Raw genomic sequence first — 22,019 nt, 5'->3', positions numbered from 1 at the left:
GGCTGCAGGCTTGAGCAGAGCAGACTCAGCCTGGACCTTAGCAACAAATTCTGGACTATGAGGCTGGTGGAGCTCTGGAACAGGTTCCCCAGGGAGGTGCTTGAGGCCCCTTCCCTGGAGGCATTCAAGATGAGGCTTGACGGGTCCCCGGGTGGCCTGGGCTGGTGGAGATGTCCCTGCTGAGTGCAGGGGGGCAGGAGCGAGCGAGCTCTGGAGGCCCCTTCCAGCCCAGACGGTGAACTTGCCGTCGGCGGCGGCAGAGCGGTGGCCCTGCTGCGGGCACGGCGCGGGGCTGGCATCGCTGAGCCCCGCGGTGCGGCGGGCGCGGCAGTTCTCGGCTGCCCTCGCTGGCGGGCGTGCGGGCGTTGGGCTGGCACCCGGGGGAACGAGCAGGACCTGTTTGCCACGGGGCCGCCGCAGGAATGTGGGAGGCTGGCAGCCGCGGGCGGGTCCCGTGGGGACGCGGAGCGGTGCCGCCCGCACTGCCGCCCGCACTGCCGCCCGCGGCACCCAGGCGCCCGCACCATGGCCCCGCTGCTCCTGCTGCTGCTCCTGGCCACGGCCCACGGCCTGGGTGAGTGCACCGACGCCGGCGGGCTGGGGGGTCCCCGCGTCCCCCACCCGTGGTGCTGCGCCCTGCCCGCACCTAGGGGTGCAGGGCAGCCGCTGCCCCCTCCCCTGTTCTGGGCTGCTACCCCCTTATGTCCCTGGCGTCACCTTCCTGGGCTGCTGGCACAGCGTGGGGTGCTCTGGGGGTCTCGCAGGGGGGTGGTGGCACAGGGGGGGTTTTGGTGCTCCTTTTGACGAACCACCTTGGGTCTGAGCTCAAAACTGGGGAGGGGGGAGGGGTGGGAAGGGCACGAGGGGTCGGCTCCCTCCTGGCCCTGTCCCCTTGCCGAGCCCCAGGAGCTGTGGGGCCAGGGGCTGCAGGGGAGGGGTCCACACACCCTTGCTGCACTTCCCCCGTGGCTTCCCACCGCAGAGACGATCAACTACACCCCGACGCTGGCCAGCGCTGACCTGGGGGGGCAGATCACCACCTCCACCTTCGTGCTGGAGCAGCCTCGCTGCGTCTTTAAGGACCTGACCACCGAGGAGATCTGGCTGGTGGTGGCCGTGCCCGACGGTAGGTGGAGGGCAGCGGGAGCGGCCCCGGGGCTGGGAGGATCCGCAAGGCTCCCTCCTCACTCCCGTCCCCACGTCCCCATCCCCGCAGCCGTGAAGGACTTCAACAACAGCCTGGCACCGGGGAGCCCCGAGCGGGCGTTCCAGGAGTTCCCCGACGCCACCCCTGCCTACATGACCCTCAACACCACCCTGCTCAGCTACCCCTGCCCCAAGCCCTCCGGGGACATCACGGTGCTGCGGGTGGGCAGCGAGACCAGCTGTGCCAACGACGCCTCCAGACCCAGCTGCAACGGCCCCCTGCCCAGCCCCGGCACCTACCAGTGAGCCTGCTCATGGGCATGTGCCCACCCCTCCCCTCTCCCCCTTCCCCCCCCCTCCCCCCACCCCGAGCCTGCCAGAAGCCCCTCGGCTTGGGGGAGCACATCCAAACCTCCCCTCCCGTGCCAGGGTGAAGTTCCTCGTCTGGAACGGCTCCAGCCCTGTGGCAGAGACGAGGTGGTCAAAGCCCATCACCCTGCGGACAGGTAGCACTGCCAGGGTGCTCCTCCTGCCCCCCGGCCCTTGGCTGCTGGGGGAGGGGGCGCAGGGCGGGCACGGGGTGCAGCTGCACACTGAGCACCAGCAGCTTGGGCTGCAGGGATCCTGCGAGTGGGGAAACTGAGGCAGGGCACTGCTGTGGCTCCTGCTGGGGTACACTGGCACCCTGCGGTGTGACACGTAGGGTCTGCACACTGCGTTTGGCACCTGCCAGCGCCCAGGAGTGTGCCCATGCCCTGGCTGGGCCCCCCCCACCACTGCCCTGAGGTGCACATCCTGCTCCCTCCCCTGCCTTTCTCTCCACAGCCAAGCAGCCCAGCAGCATCCCAGTGCCGGGCAGTGGGCACAGCGGTGCCATGATCGCCATCACCACCATCCTCTCCATCCTCTTCGCCATCCTGCTGGCTGGCCTGCTGGCCATGCTGGTCTTCTGGGGGTGAGTGCCACTGCCCAGCAGCTCTGACGAGTGCTGGCCCCATGGGATTGGCCTCAGAGGGTGACACTGGCACCCCGTGGCCTCCACCTTCGTCCCTCACCCCCCGATCCCTCCGCAGCTCGGACACCTGTGGCTGCAGCAGCAGCTTCAGCAAGCCGGAGGCGGTGTCGGTGCGCAGGTACAACACCCACCACGTCTACGACCAGCCAGCTGCCCGCCTCTGAGCCCCGCCGCGGCGCTCCGCTGCCCCCTGCCACCCCCCAGCACCTCAGCACCTCGCCCTGCACCTCTGGGTGCCCTCGCGATTGCCCCACCGGCGCCGGTGGCACGATGCCCACCGCCGTGGGGGGCACGGCCGTGGACCAGCGCCGCAGGGAGCTGTGATGGAGCAGGAGAGGAACCATTAAAGGCCCTTCCGAGCGCTTTGTGCCAGCAGCCCCTCCTGTGTGTGCCCCCTGGGGCTGGCGCTCGCTGCATCACCTCCTGCAGCCCTGGTGGCTTTGTCCCCGCCTGCCCAGGCAGGGCTCTGCGCCCCGCTGCTGGGTGTGGCACGGCTGCCACCCGCGGCAAGATGTGTCCAGGGCTGCTGTGGAGTGGGAGAAGCCTTTTCAGCCCCGGCCTGGGGCATGTGGTGCCACCTGCACCCGCTTTGAATGGGGACAAGCCCCCTGGGGTAAGAGGCAGAGAGGGGAGGCTGACCCCCAGCAGCCCTGGCACTGGGGTGAGGGCACAGACATCCCCCAGGAGTTGGGGGGTGGTATAAGGGAGGGTTTCTCCCCATGCCCTCTCACCCCACAGCCATGTCCTGTCCCAGACACAGAGGAGGGTCTCCTCCAGGCACAGATTGGCCCAGCCCTGCCTGGGTGCTGCTGATCCTCCCTCAACGGCCATGAGAAGGCAAGAGGGGACCAGCAGCACGGAGCCTGATCCTGCACCAGAGCATGGGTCCCTGATCCCTCTCTGGGGGGTGTGGGGCCTCATTCTGCACCAGGCATGAGGGTCCCTGATCCCTCTCTGGGGGGTGTGGGGCCTCATTCTGCACCAGGCATGAGGGTCCCTGATCCCTCTCTGGGGGGTGTGGGGCCTCATTCTGCACCAGGCATGATCCTGCCCTGGGGGGGCAGGTGCTGATCCTGTACCAGGGGCTTTGGGGAACCTGGTCCAGAATCCCTGTTCCTGCCCCAGGATGTTGTTCCCTGACCCTGCACTGGAACTTTCTGTGCTGGGCCTGACCCTGCACCAAAGGCTGGATATGGTGGAGCTGATTCCTGATCCTGCCCCAGCATGTGGGGCCCTGCTCCTGCCCTGGGGGGATGTGGGGCCTGATCCTGCACTGGGAGGAGGGGAAGTGCACCGTGGAGGGGCTGGTCCTGAGTTCCTGTTCCTGCCCCAGGGTGTGGGTCCTCGATCCTGCACTGAGGGATGTGGGGCCCGATTCTGCCCGGGCAGGAAGAGATCTCCCCAGTGCTGCAGAGGCTGGAGAGCAGAGCAAGGTGGCAGTGCACCTCTTTGGGTGGCATCAGGCAGGGGCACACCCACCCCCTCCCAGACACACACATGAACACCACTATTTCCCTGTGGGCACCATGCAGAGGGTGGTGTCACACTGAGCCCTGCCCCGTGGGCACGGTGCCCTCACCAGGGTACCAGGGACATCAGCAACCTGTGCCCCCCTGCACTGAGCCACTCCATGGAGCCCACAGAGCTCAGCCCCAGCAGAAATGGGTCCCTAAAGCCCCCTCAGAATGAAGCCCCCTCCCCAGGGTGGCAGGGGGTGGCTGGGGGCTCTGTGCCCTGTCACACAGGTGCTGCTGGAGGGGACATGCAGCCCTGAGCCACCAGGGCTAGAGGGGGCAGAGGGGAACACACAAGTGACGGTGGCAGGGGACTTGCCTCATCACTCTGTTCCATGTGTGGGGGAGGCAGAGGGGCAGTGTGTCCTCAGCATGTCCCTATCATGTCCCTGTCCTGTCCTTGTGGTGCCCAGGCACAAATGCCAAGGACAAGCAGTGTCTGCCAGCCCTGAGCCCTGGCTTTGGGTGCTGAGCAACTCCTAACATTGAGGCAGGTCCTGTCCCCACTCCTGTATTTATCCCAGAGCCCCTGCAGGGTGAGGCTGGAAGGGACCTCTGAAGATCATCCAGTCCAAGCCCACTCCTAAAGCAGGGCACCCACAGCAGCTTGCCCAGCAGCACAGTGCCAGGGGGGTTGGAAGCTCTCCACACAAGGACACTCCACAGCCTCTCTGGGCAGCCTGCTCCAGGCCTCCAGCACCCTCACAACAAACAACTTGCTCCTCCTCTGCACAGCCAACCTCCTGCCTGACACTTTGTGCCCCTTCTCCTGTACCTCATTCTGGGTGCCATTGAGCAGAGTCTGGCCCCAGGCTCTTGCCCCCCCCAGCTGGTTCAGCTCTTGCTGAGCATTGCTCAGCTGCCCTCTGGGGCTGCTCTTCTGCAGGCTCTCAGCCCCAGGGCTCTCAGCCTTTGCTCCTCCCAGAGCTGCTCCAGGCCCCTCAGCAGCTCTGCAGCCTCCTCTGGACTCTCCCCAGCACTTCCCTGGCTCTCTGCAACTGAGGAGCCCAAAGCTGGACCCAGCACTCCAGGTGTGGTCTCCCTGGGGCAGAATAGAGTGGGAGCAGAACCTCCCTTGCCCTGCTGCCCACACTCTTCTCTCCTCCGTGCCCCCCCCCAGGACACCATTTGCCTCCCTGCCCCCCAGGGCACATTGCTGCCCCATGGGCACTTGCTGTCCCCCAGCACTCCCAGCTCCTTCTCCTTGCAGCTGCTTCCCAGCAGGTCCCCCCTCAGCTGTCCTGCTGCAGGAGGTTGTTCCTGCCCAGGGCCAGGACCCTGCACTTGCCCTCGGGGAGCTCCATGAGGTTCCCTCTGCCCAGCTCTGCAGCCTGCCCAGGTCTGGCTGATGGCAGCAGAGCCTGAGGGCTGTCAGCCACTGCCCCCAGCAGCAAACTGCCTGAGGCTCCACTCTGCCCCCTTATGACACCAAGCCCCCCAGATATGACCCCAGTGCCTCCAGGGATGCTGCGTCTGGGGCCGGATGAAAAGGTCGCAGGCCCAGGAGCCGCAGCGCTGGGGAGCAGGGCAGCGGCGAGAGGCCGGCGCTGGTGCTTGGGACGCCGCAGGACCCCAGCCTCGGTCTCTCCGGTCCCTCGGTGCCAGCGCAGGGTGGCGCCGGTCGGAGCCCCGGGGGGACCCAGCGAGCGCCCGACCGCCTCCGGCCCCTCCCACTGCCGCCATGGCCCCGCCTCTGCCGCCGAGCTCCGCCCATTGGCCCGCAGCCGATCCTGTCACCCAATCACAGCCAGGAACGAGGCTCCTGTCCCGCCTCTTATCCCGCCCCTTGGCCCGTTCCCCGCGGTGATTGGCAGGCGGAGGTGTCCGCCTGCACATGGGCGCTGGGCAATCTGTCCGCGGGTTCGAGGCTACGTTCGGCTCCCTCGGCTCGGCGCAGCTCAGCTCAGCTCGGCTCGGCTCGGCTCGGCTCGGCTCCGCTGCCCGCCATGGCCCGGCGGAGCGCCCTCTCCATCCGCATCGTGGAGGGCAGGAACCTGCCCGCCAAGGACATGTGAGTGGCAGAGTGGGAGTGAGGAGGGCTCTGGAGGAGACACCCGGAGAGGGACCCCCTCTACCCTCGGAGTGCTGTCAGGTGTCCCCCTGACAGGTCCCCGCGCTTTGGGGACACTCCCGGGGCAGCTTTAGGTTGTCCCTCCTGCTCTGGGGGCTTGCCTAGAATGGCTTTGGTTGCCTCCCAACAGTGCCTGTCCTTTGGGGGCTGCCTCCGGGATGGCTTTTGGGTCGCCCCCCCCACCCTAGGGATTACCCCAGGGTGGCTTTGAGGCATCCACTTCAGCAGTGTCTGTGCTTTGGGGGGGTCCCCCTTAGGGTGGCTTTGGGGTCCCCTTGCATTGGAGGTTGTCTCCAGGACGGTTTTGGGCTCCTCTTGCATTGAGGGTTCCACCACAGAGTGGGTTTGGGGTGTCCACCCAGCTGTGCCTGTGCTTTGGGGGGTTCCCCCCAGTATGGCTTTGGGATCCTCTGGCACTGGAGGCTCTCCCGGGGTGGCCTTGAGGTGTCCCCCAGCAGCATCTCGATTTTAAGGATTTGCCCCAGGATACTTCTGGCTGTCCCCAGTACTTCTGTGTGCTTTGGGGGCTCCCTCAGGAGTGCTGTGATGCCTCCCCTGATTTGGGGACACCCTCTGGGATGGCTTTAAGTAGCACCCAGTAGCACCCAGTCCTTTAGGATACCCCAAGCAGGGCAATCACTTCGGAGGTTCCCCCTGTGCTACCGCGGGGCAGGGCTGCCCCCACCGTGCACCCCCCACCTGCAGCTGGCCCTTCAGCTGGGACCCTTGACCGAGCAGCAGGACCCACAGGACAGCTGTCCCCAAAAGGAGCAGGAAGGAGCCCCAGAGGCTCTGTCACCCTCTCACCATTCCCAGCCTGCCTGGCTGCATTCTGGGTGCTCCCACTGGCACCCCCCGAGTTGGGCTTTCCCTCCTTGGCAGCCCCCCAAAGGCTGTCTGCCTCGCCTGGTGGTGTTCTCATTGCTCTGATCCTTACCGGGACAGGGCTGGGGGCAGGGGAGGGGGAGGAGGAGGACTGTGGGGACAGTGTTGGGACAGGAGGCCAGCACCAGGGTGGTCGTGAGCCACCGAGGAGGCTGCTGAGGAGCTCGGCAGAAGGGCAGGGTCAGGGCTGCCGGAAAACCAGCAAAAATCCCTGCAGCCGTCATGGAAAAAGAGGATAAACAGGGAAAGAAACAGGAGGGTTTTTTTTCCTCTCTCTTTCCTTTTTTAAACCCCATGTGTCAGAGCCTGGGTCTTAAATCCCTTGGCACAGCTCCTTGCTCGGAGTTCCGACCTGCTCGAGGAGCAGGCTCTGGGGTGGCTTTGGAGGCTCTGGGCTTTCCCGAGGCTGGTTTGAGGTTTTTTTCTGGGGAGGCTCTGGGGTTCCAGACTGGGAGCTTTGAGCAGGAGGAGTGGGGAAGGAATTGTGACCACCAGCTCCGACACGCTGACACCACCCCCCCGCCCCCCGCCGCCTGACCTTGGCCGTGTCTGGCTGCCCTCCCTCTCCCCTGCGGCTGGGGAGATCCTCTGCCCTGGCACAGCCTTCGGAATCGCCACTGGGGAAATTCCTCTGGGGGGTGCCAGCCCTGGGGATGTTTGCAGGTCAGACCTTGCTTGGGGCACCCCCAAACCCCCATGGACCTCACCCGAGGACCTACAGGTGCAGGATTTAGCTGATGCTGCTGCAGTTTGTGGCCCCTGTGGGGTGCCAGCCCTGGGTATATTTGCAGGTCAGACCTTGCTTTGGGCACCCCCAAACCCCCATGGGATTCACCCAAGGACCTACAGGTGCAGTATTTAGCTGATGCAGCTGCAGTTCGTGGCACCTCTGGTGCCCCCCTGCTCCAAGGAGCCATGCCACCGGCAGCCCCCTCCTCTCCTGTGTGATTTCAGGAGGGTTTAATGTTGAAGCCAGCCCCCTGGCCGTTGTGCCCACAGGCCTCCCACCCCCTCCCACTGCAGGAGAGCTGCTGTTTGGCTTTTCTTTCCAAGCCAGTGCCTGCCCAGTCTGGCACCATGCAGCCACCAAAGCGTGAAAGTGCCCATAAAGAAGCAGGAAACCTGCTGCTGCCTTCCCCTCTGGCACCTCTCTGCCCGCTGGGAGGCCAGAACCCAGCCAGGCTTCAGCTCAGCCCCGAGTGGGCTCTGCCCTTGGCCCCACTTGCAGGGAGCAGGAGCCTTAGCCCCTTCCCAGCTGAGCAGCACTGCGAAAACCCCTCCCTGGGCAGCTTCACTGCAGGAGGAGAGGGGAAACGATCTGGGTTTGCTTCTTTGATTTGATCTTATTCCACTCCCCAAGGGCAGGGCACGGCTCAGTCCCTCAGCCCCCGGAGCTGTGCTGGCACGGATGGCGGCAGGGGGCATGCGTGTTTGTTCCCCCTCCCTAGTTTATACCCTGCTCTTAATCGCTAAAGCTTCATTTCCTCCTTTCAAAGCCCAACCTTCCCCTTTCCTAGCGCCTTCCCCTCGACCAAACCACTCAGCCTTGCCACCCACGCTGGCGTGGAGGGACCAGGGCGGGTGGCCAAAGGGAGCTGCGCTCTGCGTGGGTGTCAGCAGAATGCCCAGTGCCCGCTGGGAGCCTGCCAGCCACATCAGTCTCCTCCCCAGCATCTCCCGGGCACTGCCTAGCGCGCAGGGCTGGGGACGCTCCGCAGCCCTCGGCCCCCTCTGCAGCAGGCGGGAGGATGAGTTTGTTGTGCTGCGGGGTTTAATCGCCGGAGCACGGCGTGCCCGAGTGCCACACGCAGCGGTCTCATGGCAACCTGCGTCCCAGGGGATGGCAGCGTGTCCCCAGGCTGGGAACAAGGTTTTCCCGCTGCCAGAGTAGAGGCAGCCCCCGCCGGGAGCCTGCCCGGCGTTGCTGGGCACAGGCAGATGTTCGCTTGCTGCCGCCTGCCCGCTCCGCGGTTCGTGTGCGGCAGGAGCTGTCAGCAGCCGGCTCCGGCTCTCCATCCGCTGCCCTCATTAAACCCTCTCCGGGGGGAAGCTGGAGATGGGAGCAGGCAGGCAGAAAGCTGCTCCTAGCAACCTGCCTGTGCTGCCGGCGCCGAGCGCGGCCGAAATGCCTGGGGGGTGGTTGGGGTGGGGCTGGGGATGCCAGCGCTGTGCCTGGAGAAACCCCCGCGGCTGTGCTTGGCCCGGCAGGGAGCGCCCCGGCCCCGCTCGGTCCCCCGGCCCCGCTCGGTCCCCCGGCCCCGCTCGGTCCCCCCGGCCCCGCTGGGTCCCTCGGCCCCGCTCGGTCCCCCGGCCCCGCTCGGTCCCCCAGCAACTGGCTCTCCATTTCTCTGCTTTTGGCGATGGGGAAGACACTCTGTGCTCGGGATCCCTGCAGGACCTGTGCACCTTCAAAAGGGTGCTCGGGGCTGTCTGATGAATCCCCCAGCCCCTCTCAATCCCCCCAGCAGTTGCCCTTCCACCTCCCTCCCTGCTTTTGGATGAGGAAGTTGCTCCAACCTCAGCATCCCCAGAGTCCCCCCTCCCTGCTTCTCCGGGACACTCAGGTCTGACTTCACAAATCTCCCAAGCTCTTTCAATTCCCCAGCCCCTCTCAATGCCTCCAGCAGCTGCCTCTCCACCTCCCTGCTTTTGGGATGAGGAAGTCACTCCGTGCTCAGAGTCCCCAGCCCATGCACTCCCCACCTCCTCCAGGGTGCTCACGGCTGGCTGATGACCTCCCCAAGCCCTCTCACCTCCCCAGCCTCTTTCAATTCTCCAGTCCCTCTCAGTGTCCCCCAGCATCTGCCTCTCCACCTCCCTGGCTATGGGATGGGGCAGTCACTCCATGCTCTAGGTGCCCAAACCCCAGCCTCATGCACTCCCTGCCTTCAGGGTGCTCACAGCTGGCTGATGAAATCCCCAAGCCTTCTCAGTGTCCCCCAGCATCTGCCTCTCCACCTCCCTGGCTATGGGATGGGGCAGTCCCTCCATGCTCTAGGTGCCCAAACCCCAGCCCTATACACTCCCTGCCTTCTCCAGGGTGCTCAGGGCCGGCAGTGGAAGCTGCCGGGATGGGTGTTAATGAGTAATCCTGCTCGGAGCAGCTCCGTGCCAGCTGGAGCCACAACCTTTACACCCTCTTGGCCAGCACCCACGTCCCGCTGGCTCCTCTGCCTCGGGCCAGAGCCCCCACGCCTGCCTGGCACCGAGTCAGCTCCTCTCCGCCGGGCTGGGGCAGTCAGCTGTGACCCGGCGCCGAGGCTTTTGGCACGGGAGGCTGACCCGGGTAGTCCCCGGGCGGGTAACGGGGCCGGGACCTGGCGGCGGCTGCCAGCAGCCCCGGCACGTGCTGCCCGCCCTTCGCACCCTCGCCGCCACCCGGGGGGTCCCCTGCCCACGCAGCTGCCGGGGCCGCGCTGCCGGAGCGTGTGCCGGGGCCGTGGGGGCCTGCAGCGCTTTCGGGAAAGGGTGGGGTTGGTTTGTTTGTTTCTTCACCTTCCTGCGGGAAGAGGCTAAGTGCCGCTGCGGGAGCTGGCGCCGGACACGCTCCGGGATGCGCTTCCCCGGGCTGGCAGGGCACCGGGGCCACCACGGGCCGGCAGTGCTGGCCAGACCCACCCACTGAAGCCTTCGTCCCCCAGCGCCCCGTAGCTCCCTGCCCGCCGGGTCCCCCCTTTGCAGGGCTGAGTCTTGGGTGCCCACAGCCGTGAGAGCGCCGTGGGGCCGGGCCCGGGGCGGCGGCTGGGGGCGCTGACAGAGCCACGCTGTGTCCTTCCAGCACGGGCAGCAGTGACCCATACTGCGTCGTGAAGATCGACGATGAGGCCATCATCAGGTGAGGCTCTCTGGCCCCGGCAGCGCCCCGGCGTGCCGGCAGACTTCCTCCATCCTCCCTGCTGAGGGCGCAATGCTTTCCTCTCGTCTTCTCTTCCTCCTCCCTTCTTCTTCTTTCTCTTCCGCCTCCTTTTCCTCTTCTTCTGCTTCTTCTTCTTCCTCCTTCCCTCTTCTCCTTCCTTCTCCTTCCTCCTCCTCCTTCCTTCTCCTTCCCTCCTCCTTCCTTCTCTCTCCTTCTCTCTCCTTCCTTCTTCCTTCTCTTTCCTCCTTCTTCCTTCTTCCTCCTCCTTCCTCCCTCCTCCTCCTTCCTCCCTCCTCCTCCTTCCTCCCTCCTCCTCCTTCCTCCTTCCTCCTTCCTCCTCCTACTTCCTTCTCCCTCCTCCTCCTACTTCCTTCTCCTTCCTCCTCCTCCTTCCCTCTTCTTCCTCCTCCTTCCTCATTTTCCTCCCTCCTCCTCCATCCTCCTCTTTCTTCCTTCTCCTTCCTCCTTCCTTCATCCTCTTCCTTCTTCCTCCTCTTTTTTGTTGTTGTTATTGTCGTTGCTGCTGTTCCTTGCTTTGGGCTGAGTCAGCTCTCCAGACATGGACTGTGATGTCTAACAGCTCATGGCCACTTGCCACCCTGTAAGCAGCCTCCCGTGTCTTGCTAGCCCAGAGCACAAGGCAGGGCAAGAGCAAGGACAGAGACAGAGCTGAGGGCTCAAAACTGTGGCTGCCTCCAGCCATGTGTCACCGAAAGTTGGGAAGCTGCCAGGGCTGGGGAGGGGGCTGTGAGTCCCTCCCTGTCACCAGTGCTGTCTGCCCTGCAGGACTGCCACGGTGTGGAAGACACTGTCCCCCTTCTGGGGGGAGGAATACGAGGTGCACCTTCAGCCCACCTTCCACAGCATCTCCATCTACGTCATGGATGAGGACGCACTCAGGTATGGCAAGGCTGGCACTGGGGGCTTGGCATGGGGACTCAGAGGTTGGTGGCTCAACCTCCTTGTAGATGCCAGAGACCAGACCTGGCAGTAGCCACCTGGCTGGGCTGGGCTGTGGGGTACAAACTGGTGAAGCTCTTTGCCAAGGCTGTTTTCCAGCTGGCAGCAAAGGGTGGCTGATGTGGGTACAGAAGCACCGTGGTGGCTTCAGGCCAGGGCACCAGAGTGCCATTGTGCCACTCCACCGACACACAGGGCAGGGGCTGTGCTGCCTGGGGCCTGGTGGAGCTCTGGTGCCAGCCCATGCCCTGCTCCTGGCTTTTGTGTTCCAGCCGCGATGATGTTATCGGGAAGGTCTGCATCACCCGGGACATGCTGGTGGACAACCCCAAGGGTAGGGGGCCCGTGGCTGGGAGGGCTCCACTGAGGTCCCATCTCCCACCCCCATGACGTTCCAGTCCCCAGGACCTCCCGCAACGGCCACCCCCCCATGAGGGTGCCCCTGTGCCCGCAGGATACAGTGGCTGGATGAGCCTCAGCGAGGTGGACCCTGACGAGGAGGTGCAGGGAGAGATCCACCTGCGGGTGGAGGTCCTGGGGAGCCAGGGGGACCGGAGGCAGCTGCGCTGCACCGTGCTGGAGGCCAGGTGAGGAGGGCACTGACGGCAAGAGGGGGCTGGCAGCGTGAGCCGTGGCTGCTGTGTGACTCAGCAGGGTCTTCCCACTTGTCCTGTGACACTGTCTCCCCTGGCGTCCTCCAAGGGAAGCTCAGCAAGCCTGGGTTGGAAGAGTGGGGAGTGAGGTGTGTTGTGTACTGGCTGAAGGGCAGAGCTCAGAGGGTTGTGATCAGTGCTGCAGAGGGCAGCTGGAGGCCTGCAGCTTGTGGTGTTCCCCAGGGGCCAGGGCTGAGGCCAGGGCTGGGGCTTATATGAGTGTGGCTAAGCAGGTACCACCAGCACGCACCCAGAGCAATGCCTCATGCCTCTGGAGCCAGAGCAAATGGTCTTGAACGCTCTGCTAATGGGGAGCAGCTGCCAGGTGTTCCCCAGGGGTCAGCACTGGGGCCGGTCTTGGTCAACATCTTCATCAATGAGCTGGATGAAGGCACAGAGTGGAGCCTCAGGCAGTTTGCTGCTGGTTCCAAACTGGGGGCAGTGGCTGACAGCCCTCAGGCTCTGCTGCCATCCATCCAGACCTGGGCAGGCTGCAGAGCTGGGCAGAGGGAACCTCATGGAGCTCCCCGAGGGCAAGTGCAGGGTCCTGGCCCTGGGCAGGAACAACCTCCTGCAGCAGGACAGCTGAGGGGGGACCTGCTGGGGAGCAGCTGCAAGGAGAAGGAGCTGGGAGTGCTGGGGGACAGCAAGTGCCCATGGGGCAGCAATGTGCCCTGGGGGGCAGGGAGGTGAATGGTGTCCTGGGGGGGCATGGAGGAGAGGAGAGGGTGGGCAGCAGGGCAAAGGAGGTTCTGCTCCCACTCTGTTCTGCCCTAGGGAGTCCACATCTGGAGTGCTGGGTCCAGCTCTGGGCTCTCCAGTTGCAGAGAGCCAGGGAAGTGCTGGAGAGAGTCCAGGGGAGGCTGCAAAGATGCTGAGGGGCCTGAAGCAGCTCTGGGAGGGGCAAAGGCTGAGAGCCCTGGGGCTGAGAGCCTGCAGAAGAGCAGCCCCAGAGGGCAGCTGAGCAATGCTCAGCAAGAGCTGAAGGAGCTGTGGGGGGCAAGAGCCTGGGGCCAGACTCTGCTCAGTGGTGCCCAGGGACAGGCCAAGGGGCAGCAAGGGGCACAAAGTGTCAGGCAGGAGGTTGGCTGTGCAGAGCAGGAGCAAGTTGTTTGTTGTGAGGGTGCTGGAGGCCTGGAGCAGGCTGCCCAGAGAGGCTGTGGAGTGTCCTTGTGTGGAGAGCTTCCAACCCCCCTGGCACTGTGCTGCTGGGCAAGCTGCTGTGGGTGCCCTGCTGTAGGAGTGGGCTTGGACTGGATGACCTCCAGAGGTCCCTTCCAACTATCCCCATGCTGGCAATCTGGGATCCTTCCTTGTACAGAGCACATCCTTGCCACCCTCAGCTGCTAGCAGAGGTCCTAGGGCAGAATTCATCTCCTCTGCTGCTCTGTGGGAGTGCATCTGGAGCGGCTGGGCAGCTGAGGCGGGCAGTGGGCACAGTGGGTGCCCGCAGGTGTTTGGGGAAGTCGCTAGCAAATTGCCCCTCTTCTCGGCAGGGATTTAGCCAGGAAGGACCGGAACGGAGCCTCCGACCCCTTCGTGCGGCTGCGCTACAACGGGAAGGCGCAGGAGAGCACCGTGAGTGCCACCGCACCGCCTCCCGCTCCCGCTGCGCCTCCCGCTCCCGCCGTGTCTCCCGCTCCCGCCGTGTCTCCCGCTCCCGCCGTGTCTCCCGCTCCCGCCGTGTCTCTCGCTCCTGCCGTGTCTCCCGCTCCCGCCGTGTCTCCCGCTCCCGCCGTGTCTCCCGCTCCCACCGTGTCTCCCGCTCCCACCGTGTCTCCCGCTCCCGCCGTGTCTCCCGCTCCCGCCGTGTCTCTCGCTCCTGCCGTGTCTCCCGCTCCCGCCGTGTCTCCCGCTCCCGCCGTGTCTCCCGCTCCCGCCGTGTCTCCCGCTCCCGCCGTGTCTCCCGCTCCTGCCGTGTCTCCCGCTCCCGCCGTGTCTCCCGCTCCCGCCGTGTCTCTCGCTCCCGCCGTGTCTCTCGCTCCCGCCGTGTCTCTCGCTCCCGCCGTGTCTCTCGCTCCCGCCGTGTCTCCCGCTCCCGCCGTGTCTCTCGCTCCCGCCGTGTCTCCCGCTCCCGCCGTGTCTCCCGCTCCCGCCGTGTCTCTCGCTCCTGCCGTGTCTCTCGCTCCTGCCGTGTCTCCCGCTCCCGCCGTGTCTCCCGCTCCCGCCGTGTCTCCCGCTCCCGCCGTGTCTCTCGCTCCCGCCGCTCCTCCCCCTCCCGCCGCTCCCGGTCCTGCCGCTCCTGCGTGTCTCCCGCTCCCGCCACTCCTCCACCTGCCGCTGCTGAGAACTGTCCCCACTGAGAAGTCCAAGCCTGGGCCAGGAGCCATCCCTGTCCCCTGGCATCCCCGGCTTGGCGTCCCGGGGGTGCCGTCGGGCTGAAGCCGTTGGCTCCGCAGGTGGTGAAGAGGTCCTGCTACCCCCGCTGGAACGAGACCTTCGAGTTCGAGCTGGCCGAGCCCGCCGGGGAGAAGCTGTGCGTGGAGGTGTGGGACTGGGACCTGGTGGGCAGGAATGACTTCCTGGGCAAGGTGAGCCCCCGACCTCCTCACCGCTGCCAGGGCTGCCCCACTGCCTGCCTCACCGCCTCCTGCCTCCCCCTGCCAGGTGGTGTTCAGCGTGCGGGGGCTGGAGGTGGCCGGGCAGGAGGAGGGCTGGTTCAGGCTGTGGCCAGACAAGTCCAAGCCGAGGGCGGATGAGTGAGTCCCAGCACTGGAGGGTCGGGGCCGTCCCGGTGCCTACGGGGGCTTTGGGCAGGGAGTATTCCTGGGAAGCACCCTCCTCTTGGAGGGGCATCTCCTGGACTTGCCTTTGCCTGGGCTGCCCAAGCTTTGCCGGGCTCTTGGGCTACCTCCTTCTTGGTGAAGGTCTTCTGCAGCCCTTCGTCCATCCTCCTGCCCACCCATCCCCCACCCCGTGCTCCTGCAGGCGCCGCGGCAGCCTGGGCTCGCTGCAGCTGCAGGTGAAGCTCCGGGATGAGACGGTGCTGCCCTCCCACTGCTACGAGCCCCTGGTCCAGCTCCTGTGCCAGGAGGTGAAGTCAGGGCGCCAGGTGAGGGGTCCCATACCAGGCGCTGCCAGGGCAGCCACCTTGCCCCGGCTCTCTGCCAAGGCAGGTGTGTCCCTTGGCCCAGCACATTGTGGTGCCTCTCCCCGCCAGGATGGCCAAGTCCACCTGGTCACCCTCCTGGATGAAACCACCACAGCTGAGTGCCGGCAGGAGGTCGCCATCAACTTGGTTAAACTCTTCTTGGGCCAAGGGCTGGTCAAGCAGTTCCTGGACCTGCTCTTCGAGCTGGAGCTGGCCAAGCCCTGTAAGGCTGGAGCAGGGAGCAGAGCTGGAGGCTTCCAACCATCTCCTGGGGCTGCAAAACCTCCAAGACCTTGTGTGGTGATTTTTTTGTGGGGGACAGTGCTGAGGCTCACCCATCTCAATGTGCTCTGGGGGGGGGGGGGGGGAACCTGTTGCATTCATCCCCAACAACTCCTGGGCTGAGGTGGGCTGATGGTGGTGGAGGAAGCAGGTGGTGGTCTGGGGGTTAGGAAATCCCCACAGCTCCCGTGGGAATGCCCACAGGTGGAGGGCAGAGCCCCTGTAGATGTCTGCCAGCTGCCCAGTGGCGATGCCAAGGCCACAGACCTTCTCCTCTCTGGCAGGTGAGCCCAACACTTTGTTCCGGAGCAACTCCCTGGCCTCGAAGTCGATGGAGTCCTTCCTCAAGGTGCCACACTGCCCAAACCTGCTCTTCACAGCTGCCCCTAGCTCTGGGATGGCCCCAGTGGGGCTAGCTGGCAGGGAGAGGAGTGGGAGGTTGGCAGAGGTCCCCCAGAGAGCCCTGCTGTGCCGCCTGGGGCCGCTGGGTGCCGAAGCCGTGGCGCCGGCTGATGCCCTGATGCGCCTGGCAGGTGACAGGGATGCCATACCTGCACGCCGTGCTGGGCCCCACCATCGCCCGCGTCTTCGAGGAGAAGAAGCAGGTGGAGCTGGACCCGGGCAAGGTGGAGCCTAAAGACGCTGGGTAAGGGGCGTGCGGGGCAGGGCGGGCAGGGAGGGCGCTGCCCCGGGGCTGACGGCGCCGGTGCCCGCAGCTGCTCGGCGCTGCACCGTGTGCAGACGGAGGGTGAGGTGATCGAGCAAGGCCGCCAGCACCTGCAGGCCTACCTGGGCGAGCTGCTGGACGCCATCGCCAGGTCGGTCCCGGCCTGTCCCCCTCTCATCCGCGCTGCCTTCCGCCAGCTGTTCCGGCGCGTCGCGGAGCGCTTCCCACGGCACCAGGTCGGGAGCGGGGCGCGGGCGGAGCGGGGGCAGGCAGGCTGCGGCCGCGGCGGTCCCCGATGGGACTCCCTTGTCCGTGGCGGCCCAGCAGGGGTGGGCAGCAGTGGGACAGCAGAGCTGTGCTGCACCCAGGCGGCAGCCCCGGAGCTGGGAGGCAGCTCCCACGTCCCTGCTGCGTGGATGTGTCATGGAATCACGAAGGAGGTTGGGCTGGGAGGGAACTTAAAAAGCCGTCCAGGGCAACCCCCTGCAGCCAGCAGGGACAGCCCCAACCAGAGCAGGCTGCTCACAGCCACAGCCAACCTGCCCTGCACTGCTGCCAGCCATGGGGCAGCTCCCACCTCTCTGGGCAGCCTGGGCCAGGCTCTGCCCACCCTCAGGGGCAAACATTTCTCCCTTCTCTCCACTTCCAATCTCGCTCTTTCTGTCCAAACCATCTCCCCCTTAGCCTGTGCGTGGCGGTGGTGGCCGGGGCTGTCCCACGCCGGGACAGACCCTGAGGCATCATCTGCTCTCCACCTCTGCTGACCTCAGCATGCCAAGTTCGTGGCTGTCACCAGCTTCCTCTGCCTGCGCTTCTTCTCGCCAGCCATCATGACCCCCAAGCTCTTCCACCTGCGGCAGACGCACGCCGATGCCCGCACCAGCCGCACCCTGCTGCTCCTGGCCAAGGTGAGACGGGGAGGGGGGACACGGCACGCCCCGGAGGGTGGTGGTGTCAGCCGAGTGGGGACTTGGGTCGGGCTGGGGAGGGCTGCTGCTGGTGACACCATCATCCCCGGGGGGTCCGCAGGCCGTCCAGCTGGTAGGCAACATGGAGCCGGCGGCCGGGCGGGCCAAGGAGACGTGGCTGGCCCCGCTGCTGCCCGCCTTGCAGCAAGGCATCGCCCAGATGAAGGACTTCATCAGCCAGCTGGTGGGGCCGGAGGAAGAGGAGGAGGAGGAGGAAGGCGAGGGCCGGGCGCCAGGCTGCCCCGCGGCGGTGCTGAAGCAGGGACTGCTCTTCGTGCACAAGGCACGGGGCAAGGGGCCGCTGCTCGCCGCCGCCTCCAAGAAGCTCCACTTCTGCCTCACCGGCCAGGCGCTCAGCTTCGGCAAGAGCCCGGGAGCAGAGGTAGAGGGGTGCCAGGCACGGTGAGGGTGGCAGCAGGGTGGGAGGATGGGAGCAGAGGTAGAGGGGTGCCAGGCACGGTGAGGGTGGCAGCAGGACGGGAGGATGGGAGCAGAGGTAGAGGGGCGCCAGGCACCGTGAGGGTGATAGCAGGGCGGGAGGATGGGAGCAGAGGTAGAGGGGTGCCAGGCACGGTGAGGGTGACAGCAGGGCGGGAGGATGGGAGCAGAGGTAGAGGGGTGCCAGGCACGGTGAGGGTGGCAGCAGGGCTGGAGGATGGGAGCAGAGGTAGAGGGGTGCCAGGCACAGTGAGGGTGGCAGCAGGGCAGGAGGATGGGAGCAGAGGTAGAGGGGTGCCAGGCACGGTGAGGGTGGCAGCAGGGCAGGAGGATGGGAGCAGAGGTAGAGGGGTGCCAGGCACGGTGAGGGCGGCAGCAGGGCGGGAGGATGGGAGCAGAGGTAGAGGGGTGCCAGGCACGGTGAGGGCGGCAGCAGGGCGGGAGGATGGGAGCAGAGGTAGAGGGGTGCCAGGCACGGTGAGGGTGGCAGCAGGGCAGGAGGATGGGAGCAGAGGTAGAGGGGTGCCAGGCACGGTGCAGGTGGTAGCAGGGCGGGAGGATGGGAGCAGAGGTAGAGGGGTGCCAGGCACGGTGAGGGCGGCAGCAGGGCGGGAGGATGGGTGGCACTGACTCCCCACGTTGCGTTCCTCCCCTCCCTCCCGTCAGCCAAGCGGTGCCATCGCCCTGGCCAACATCCTGGCAGCCGAGAAGGTGGAGGAGAAGAGCTTCGGGAGCGCCCACGTCATGCAGGTGGTCTACATGGACGCGGGTGGGCGGCAGGAGACAGCCTACCTCCAGTGCAAGGTAGGGAGAGCGGGGGGCCGGGGCGGGGGGCGACAGGCAGCAGGAGGTGTCCCAGCCCGGGTTGCCCTCATGCCCTGCGCCCCGCAGAGCGTCCCCGAGCTGAACCAGTGGCTCTCAGCCCTGCGCAAGGTCTGCGGCAGCAACCCCCGAGTGCTCCGCGCCTACCACCCGGGCGTCTTCCGCGGCGACAAGTGGAGCTGCTGCCACCAGAAGGACAGGACAGGTACCAGGGAGGTGGCAGAGCCCTGGCACAGGCTGCCCAGGGGGGCTGTGGAGTCTCCCTCTCGGGAGATATTCAATCCCTGCCTGGATGTGTTCTGTGTGACCTGCTCTGGGTGCTGCTGCTCTGGCAGGGCTTGGGCTGGCTGAGCTCTGGAGGTCCCTTCCAGCCCCTGGCATTCTGGGATGCTGTGACCCAGGGCAGAATGGGTGGGCAAGGTGATGTGCTGGAGGGCATAAAGCTCTGCCGAGGGGACTGCCCAGGCTGGATCCGGGGGCTAAGGTCAGTGGGATGAGGTTCAACGAGGCCAAGTGCTGGGTCCTGCCCTTGGCTCACAACCACCCCAGGGAGGCTCCAGGCTGGGGGCAGAGAGGCTGGAAACTGCCCCATGGAAAAGGCCCTGGGGGTGCTGGTTGGCAGCAGCTGGAGATGAGCCAGGGTGTGCCCAGGTGGGCAAGAAGGGCACCAGCAGCCTGGCCTGGCTCAACAGTGGTGTGGCCAGCAGGAGCAGGGCAGGGGTTGTGCCCCTGTGCTGGGCATTGGGGAGGGCACAGCTTGAGTGGGTTCTGTTTTGGGGCTCTCACTGCAGGGACAGCGAGGGGCTGGAGCAGGCCAAAGAGCAGCTGAGCTGGTGAAGGGTGCTGGGCATGAGTGCTGGGAGGAGCAGCTGAGGGTGGTTTAGTCTGGAGAGAAGGAGGCTCAGGGGAGGCCTCATTTGTCTCAGGGAGTTTCCTGAAAGGAGGCTGGAGCCAGGTGCAGGTCATAACATCACAGAACTGTTTGGGTTGGAAAAGGCCTCCAGGATCATCCAGTCCAGCATCAACCCAGTCCCACCACGGCCACCAAACCCTGCCCCACAGTGTCATGGCCACAGCTGTCTGGAGCACCTCCAGGCATGGGCACTCCACCAGCTCCCTGGGCAGCCTGTGCCAAGCCCTGACCACTCCTGCAGCAATGAAACTTTTACTCATCCCAAACCTAACCTCCCCTGGCACAGTTTCAGGCCAGTTCCTCTCCTTCCATCAACTGATCCTAGGGAGCAGAGCCCAAACCCCACCTGGCTGCAGCCTCCTCTCAGGGAGCTGCAGACAGCAATGAGGTCTCTCTTCAGCCTCCTTTTCCCTCCAGACTAATCAACCTCATTCCCTCAGCTGCTGCCCCCCAGCCCTGTTCTGCAGATCCTTCCCCAGCTTCATTGTCCTCCTCTGGACCTGCTCCAACCTCTCAATGTCTTTGGCATGAGGGACCCGAGCCAGAACTTCTCAGGTGCATCAAGTGACAGGAGACGAAGAAATGGCCTGGAGTGGTGCCAGGGGGGGTTCTGGATGGAGATCAGGCAGAGTTTCTTCCCAGCAGGGGCTCCGAGGCCCTGCCCAGGCTGCCCAGGGAGGTGCTGGACTCTTCGCGCCTGGAGGGGCTTCAAAGCTGTGGTGCTGAGGGACCTGTCCGGGGGCAGCGGCGCTGCCGCAGCCTGGCGCTGTCAGCTCCGGGGGAGTGCTTGGGCTGGAGCATCTCAGAGGCTTCTTCCAGCCCCCCTCCCCCCCGAGTTGTGTGGTGCTGGGGGGTGCTGGGGGGGGTGTCCCCTGCCACCCTGAGTGCCCTGTCCCGCAGGGCTGGGCTGTGACCGCACCCGGCACGGTGTCACGCTGCAGGACTGGAGCGACCCCCTGGACCCCGCGGTGGAGGCACAGAGACTCTTCCACCACCTCCAGGGCCTCCGGGGGACCCTCAGGTGAGCCCCCGCCCTGCTGCAGGCTCCCTTGCGCCCCCTCCCCCCTGCTGCCAAGGCAACCTCCCGTCCTGCCCATCCCCCCAGGGAGAAGTACTGGGAGCTGCTGGAGCCGGAGCACAGCCGCAGCGGCCGCCGGGGCGAGGGTAGGTTCGGGGTGGGGTCCTGGGGACACCGACCTGGACATGTCCCCAGGGGCTGGGGGGCAGTGGTGGACCCTGTGGGGGCCGCGGGGGTCTCACTGCTGTTCCCCTTCCCCAGGTGCCCCGCTGCCCGAGGGGCTGAGCCGACTCTTCGAGGTGCTGGAGGACCTGGAGGACCACCACCGCCTGGCGCAGCCCCCAGCGCCCCCAGCCCCTGCCCTGCTGCAGCTGCAGACGTGAGCGGCCCTGGTGTCCCCCACCCACGGGGGTCAGAGGCCCCACGCCTCGGGGGCCGTGGTGGTGGCAATAAAGGCTCTTTGTACCCACCAGCCCTGTCCTGTGCGTCACTGGTGGGGGCACTGCTGGCCACGGGGACAGGCACTGGCGGGTCAAGGTGGGCAGTGCTGGGCTGGGGACTGGTGAGCACTCTGCTGGTGGCACTGGTGGCAGCACTGGTGTCCCTCCTGGTGTCATTCCTGCTGGCACTGCTGGTGGTGCCATCCGTCGTGGCTCTGATGGTGAGATGGTGAAAGCTCTGCTGGTAGCCACACTGGTGGTGGCCCTGGGGGTGGCATTGCTGGCAACACTGGTGCCATTTCTGGTGGCCACAGTGGTGGCATCACTGGTGGTTCTGCCAGGGGCACTGCTGCTGATGTCACTGGTGTCAGCATGCCTCAGGTGATGACAGCACTGACGTCTCTCTTGGTGCCATGGCTGTTGGCACCAGGCAGGCACTGGTGGTGAAGCCTCTGATGCTTTTGCTGCTGACCTCACCAATGGTGGCATGTGGTGGAAGCGGTGCCACCACTGCCGGTGCCATCGCTGCTCATGGTGGCACTGGTGACGGCACTGGTAGGCCTGTGGGTGCCACCTCAGATGGTCACAGTGGTGGTGCCACTGGTGGTTCTGCTGGTGGTCTGGTAAAAGCTCTGCTGGTGACAACACTGCTGGTGACAACACTGCTGGTGCCATTTCTAATGGCCACAATGGTGGCATCACTGGTGGCTCTGCTGGGGTCCTTGCTGGTGGTGTCACTGGTGTCAGTGCTCCTCATGGCATCACTGATGACATCATGCCTGGTGGCACCAACAGGGCACTGGCTGGTAGAACCACGATGGGTTTTGCTGCTGATCCTTACCAATGATGGCACAGGATCTAACTGGTGGCAGCACTGCTGGTGGTGGCCCTGGTGACACCGCTGGCAGCACTGCTGGTGCCATTTCTAGTGGCCATAGTGGTGGCATCACTGGTGGTTTGTCTGGGGGGGTGTTGCTGACAGTGTCACGGGTGCTGGTGCTCCTCATGCCAACACTGATGACATCACTGGAGGCCCTGCTGGTGCCATGTCTGGTGGCACAGCAGGGAGGCTGGAATCACTGGTAGTGTTGCTGGTGGCACACTGCTGCTGGTGCCATCACTGCTGGTGCCACATGATATAACTGGCACCACTGCTGGTGGCACACTGCTGCTGGTGCCAGCACTGCTGGTGCCACATGATATAACTGGCACCACTGCTGGTGGCACCACTGCTGGTGCCATCACTGCTGGTGACACACGATATAACTGGCACCACTGCT

The 22,019-nt window shown here is 65.6% G+C and overlaps 2 protein-coding genes across 2 annotated transcripts; both read left to right on the top strand.

The window, feature by feature from the left end:
* The first annotated feature begins 9 nt into the window (after window positions 1–9).
* Window positions 10–2,522, top strand: LOC135187293 (uroplakin-3b-like protein 1). Its single transcript, XM_064165886.1, has 6 exons — window positions 10–574; window positions 983–1,126; window positions 1,217–1,448; window positions 1,576–1,652; window positions 1,972–2,101; window positions 2,220–2,522. Exons 1-6 carry the CDS (start codon window positions 526–528, stop codon window positions 2,323–2,325), a joined length of 738 nt encoding a protein of 245 aa, XP_064021956.1. The 5' UTR covers window positions 10–525; the 3' UTR covers window positions 2,326–2,522.
* A 3,031-nt stretch (window positions 2,523–5,553) lies between these two features.
* On the top strand, window positions 5,554–20,768 carry LOC135187506 (ras GTPase-activating protein 4-like). Its single transcript, XM_064166271.1, has 20 exons — window positions 5,554–5,686; window positions 10,410–10,466; window positions 11,274–11,387; window positions 11,720–11,781; window positions 11,902–12,034; window positions 13,597–13,678; window positions 14,500–14,631; window positions 14,708–14,799; window positions 15,029–15,152; window positions 15,261–15,414; window positions 15,758–15,822; window positions 16,007–16,119; window positions 16,190–16,376; window positions 16,911–17,048; window positions 17,170–17,490; window positions 18,213–18,350; window positions 18,438–18,573; window positions 20,182–20,302; window positions 20,387–20,445; window positions 20,561–20,768. The coding sequence occupies exons 1-20, from the start codon at window positions 5,622–5,624 to the stop codon at window positions 20,680–20,682; spliced, it is 2,415 nt and encodes an 804-aa protein (XP_064022341.1). The 5' UTR covers window positions 5,554–5,621; the 3' UTR covers window positions 20,683–20,768.
* The last annotated feature ends 1,251 nt before the right edge of the window (window positions 20,769–22,019 follow it).

This window comes from Pogoniulus pusillus, chromosome 27, assembly GCF_015220805.1.
Source record: "Pogoniulus pusillus isolate bPogPus1 chromosome 27, bPogPus1.pri, whole genome shotgun sequence".
NCBI classification, from domain to species: Eukaryota; Metazoa; Chordata; class Aves; order Piciformes; family Lybiidae; genus Pogoniulus; species Pogoniulus pusillus.
Note: the sequence above shows the minus strand (reverse complement) of the source record. Positions and strands in the feature narration are given on the sequence as shown.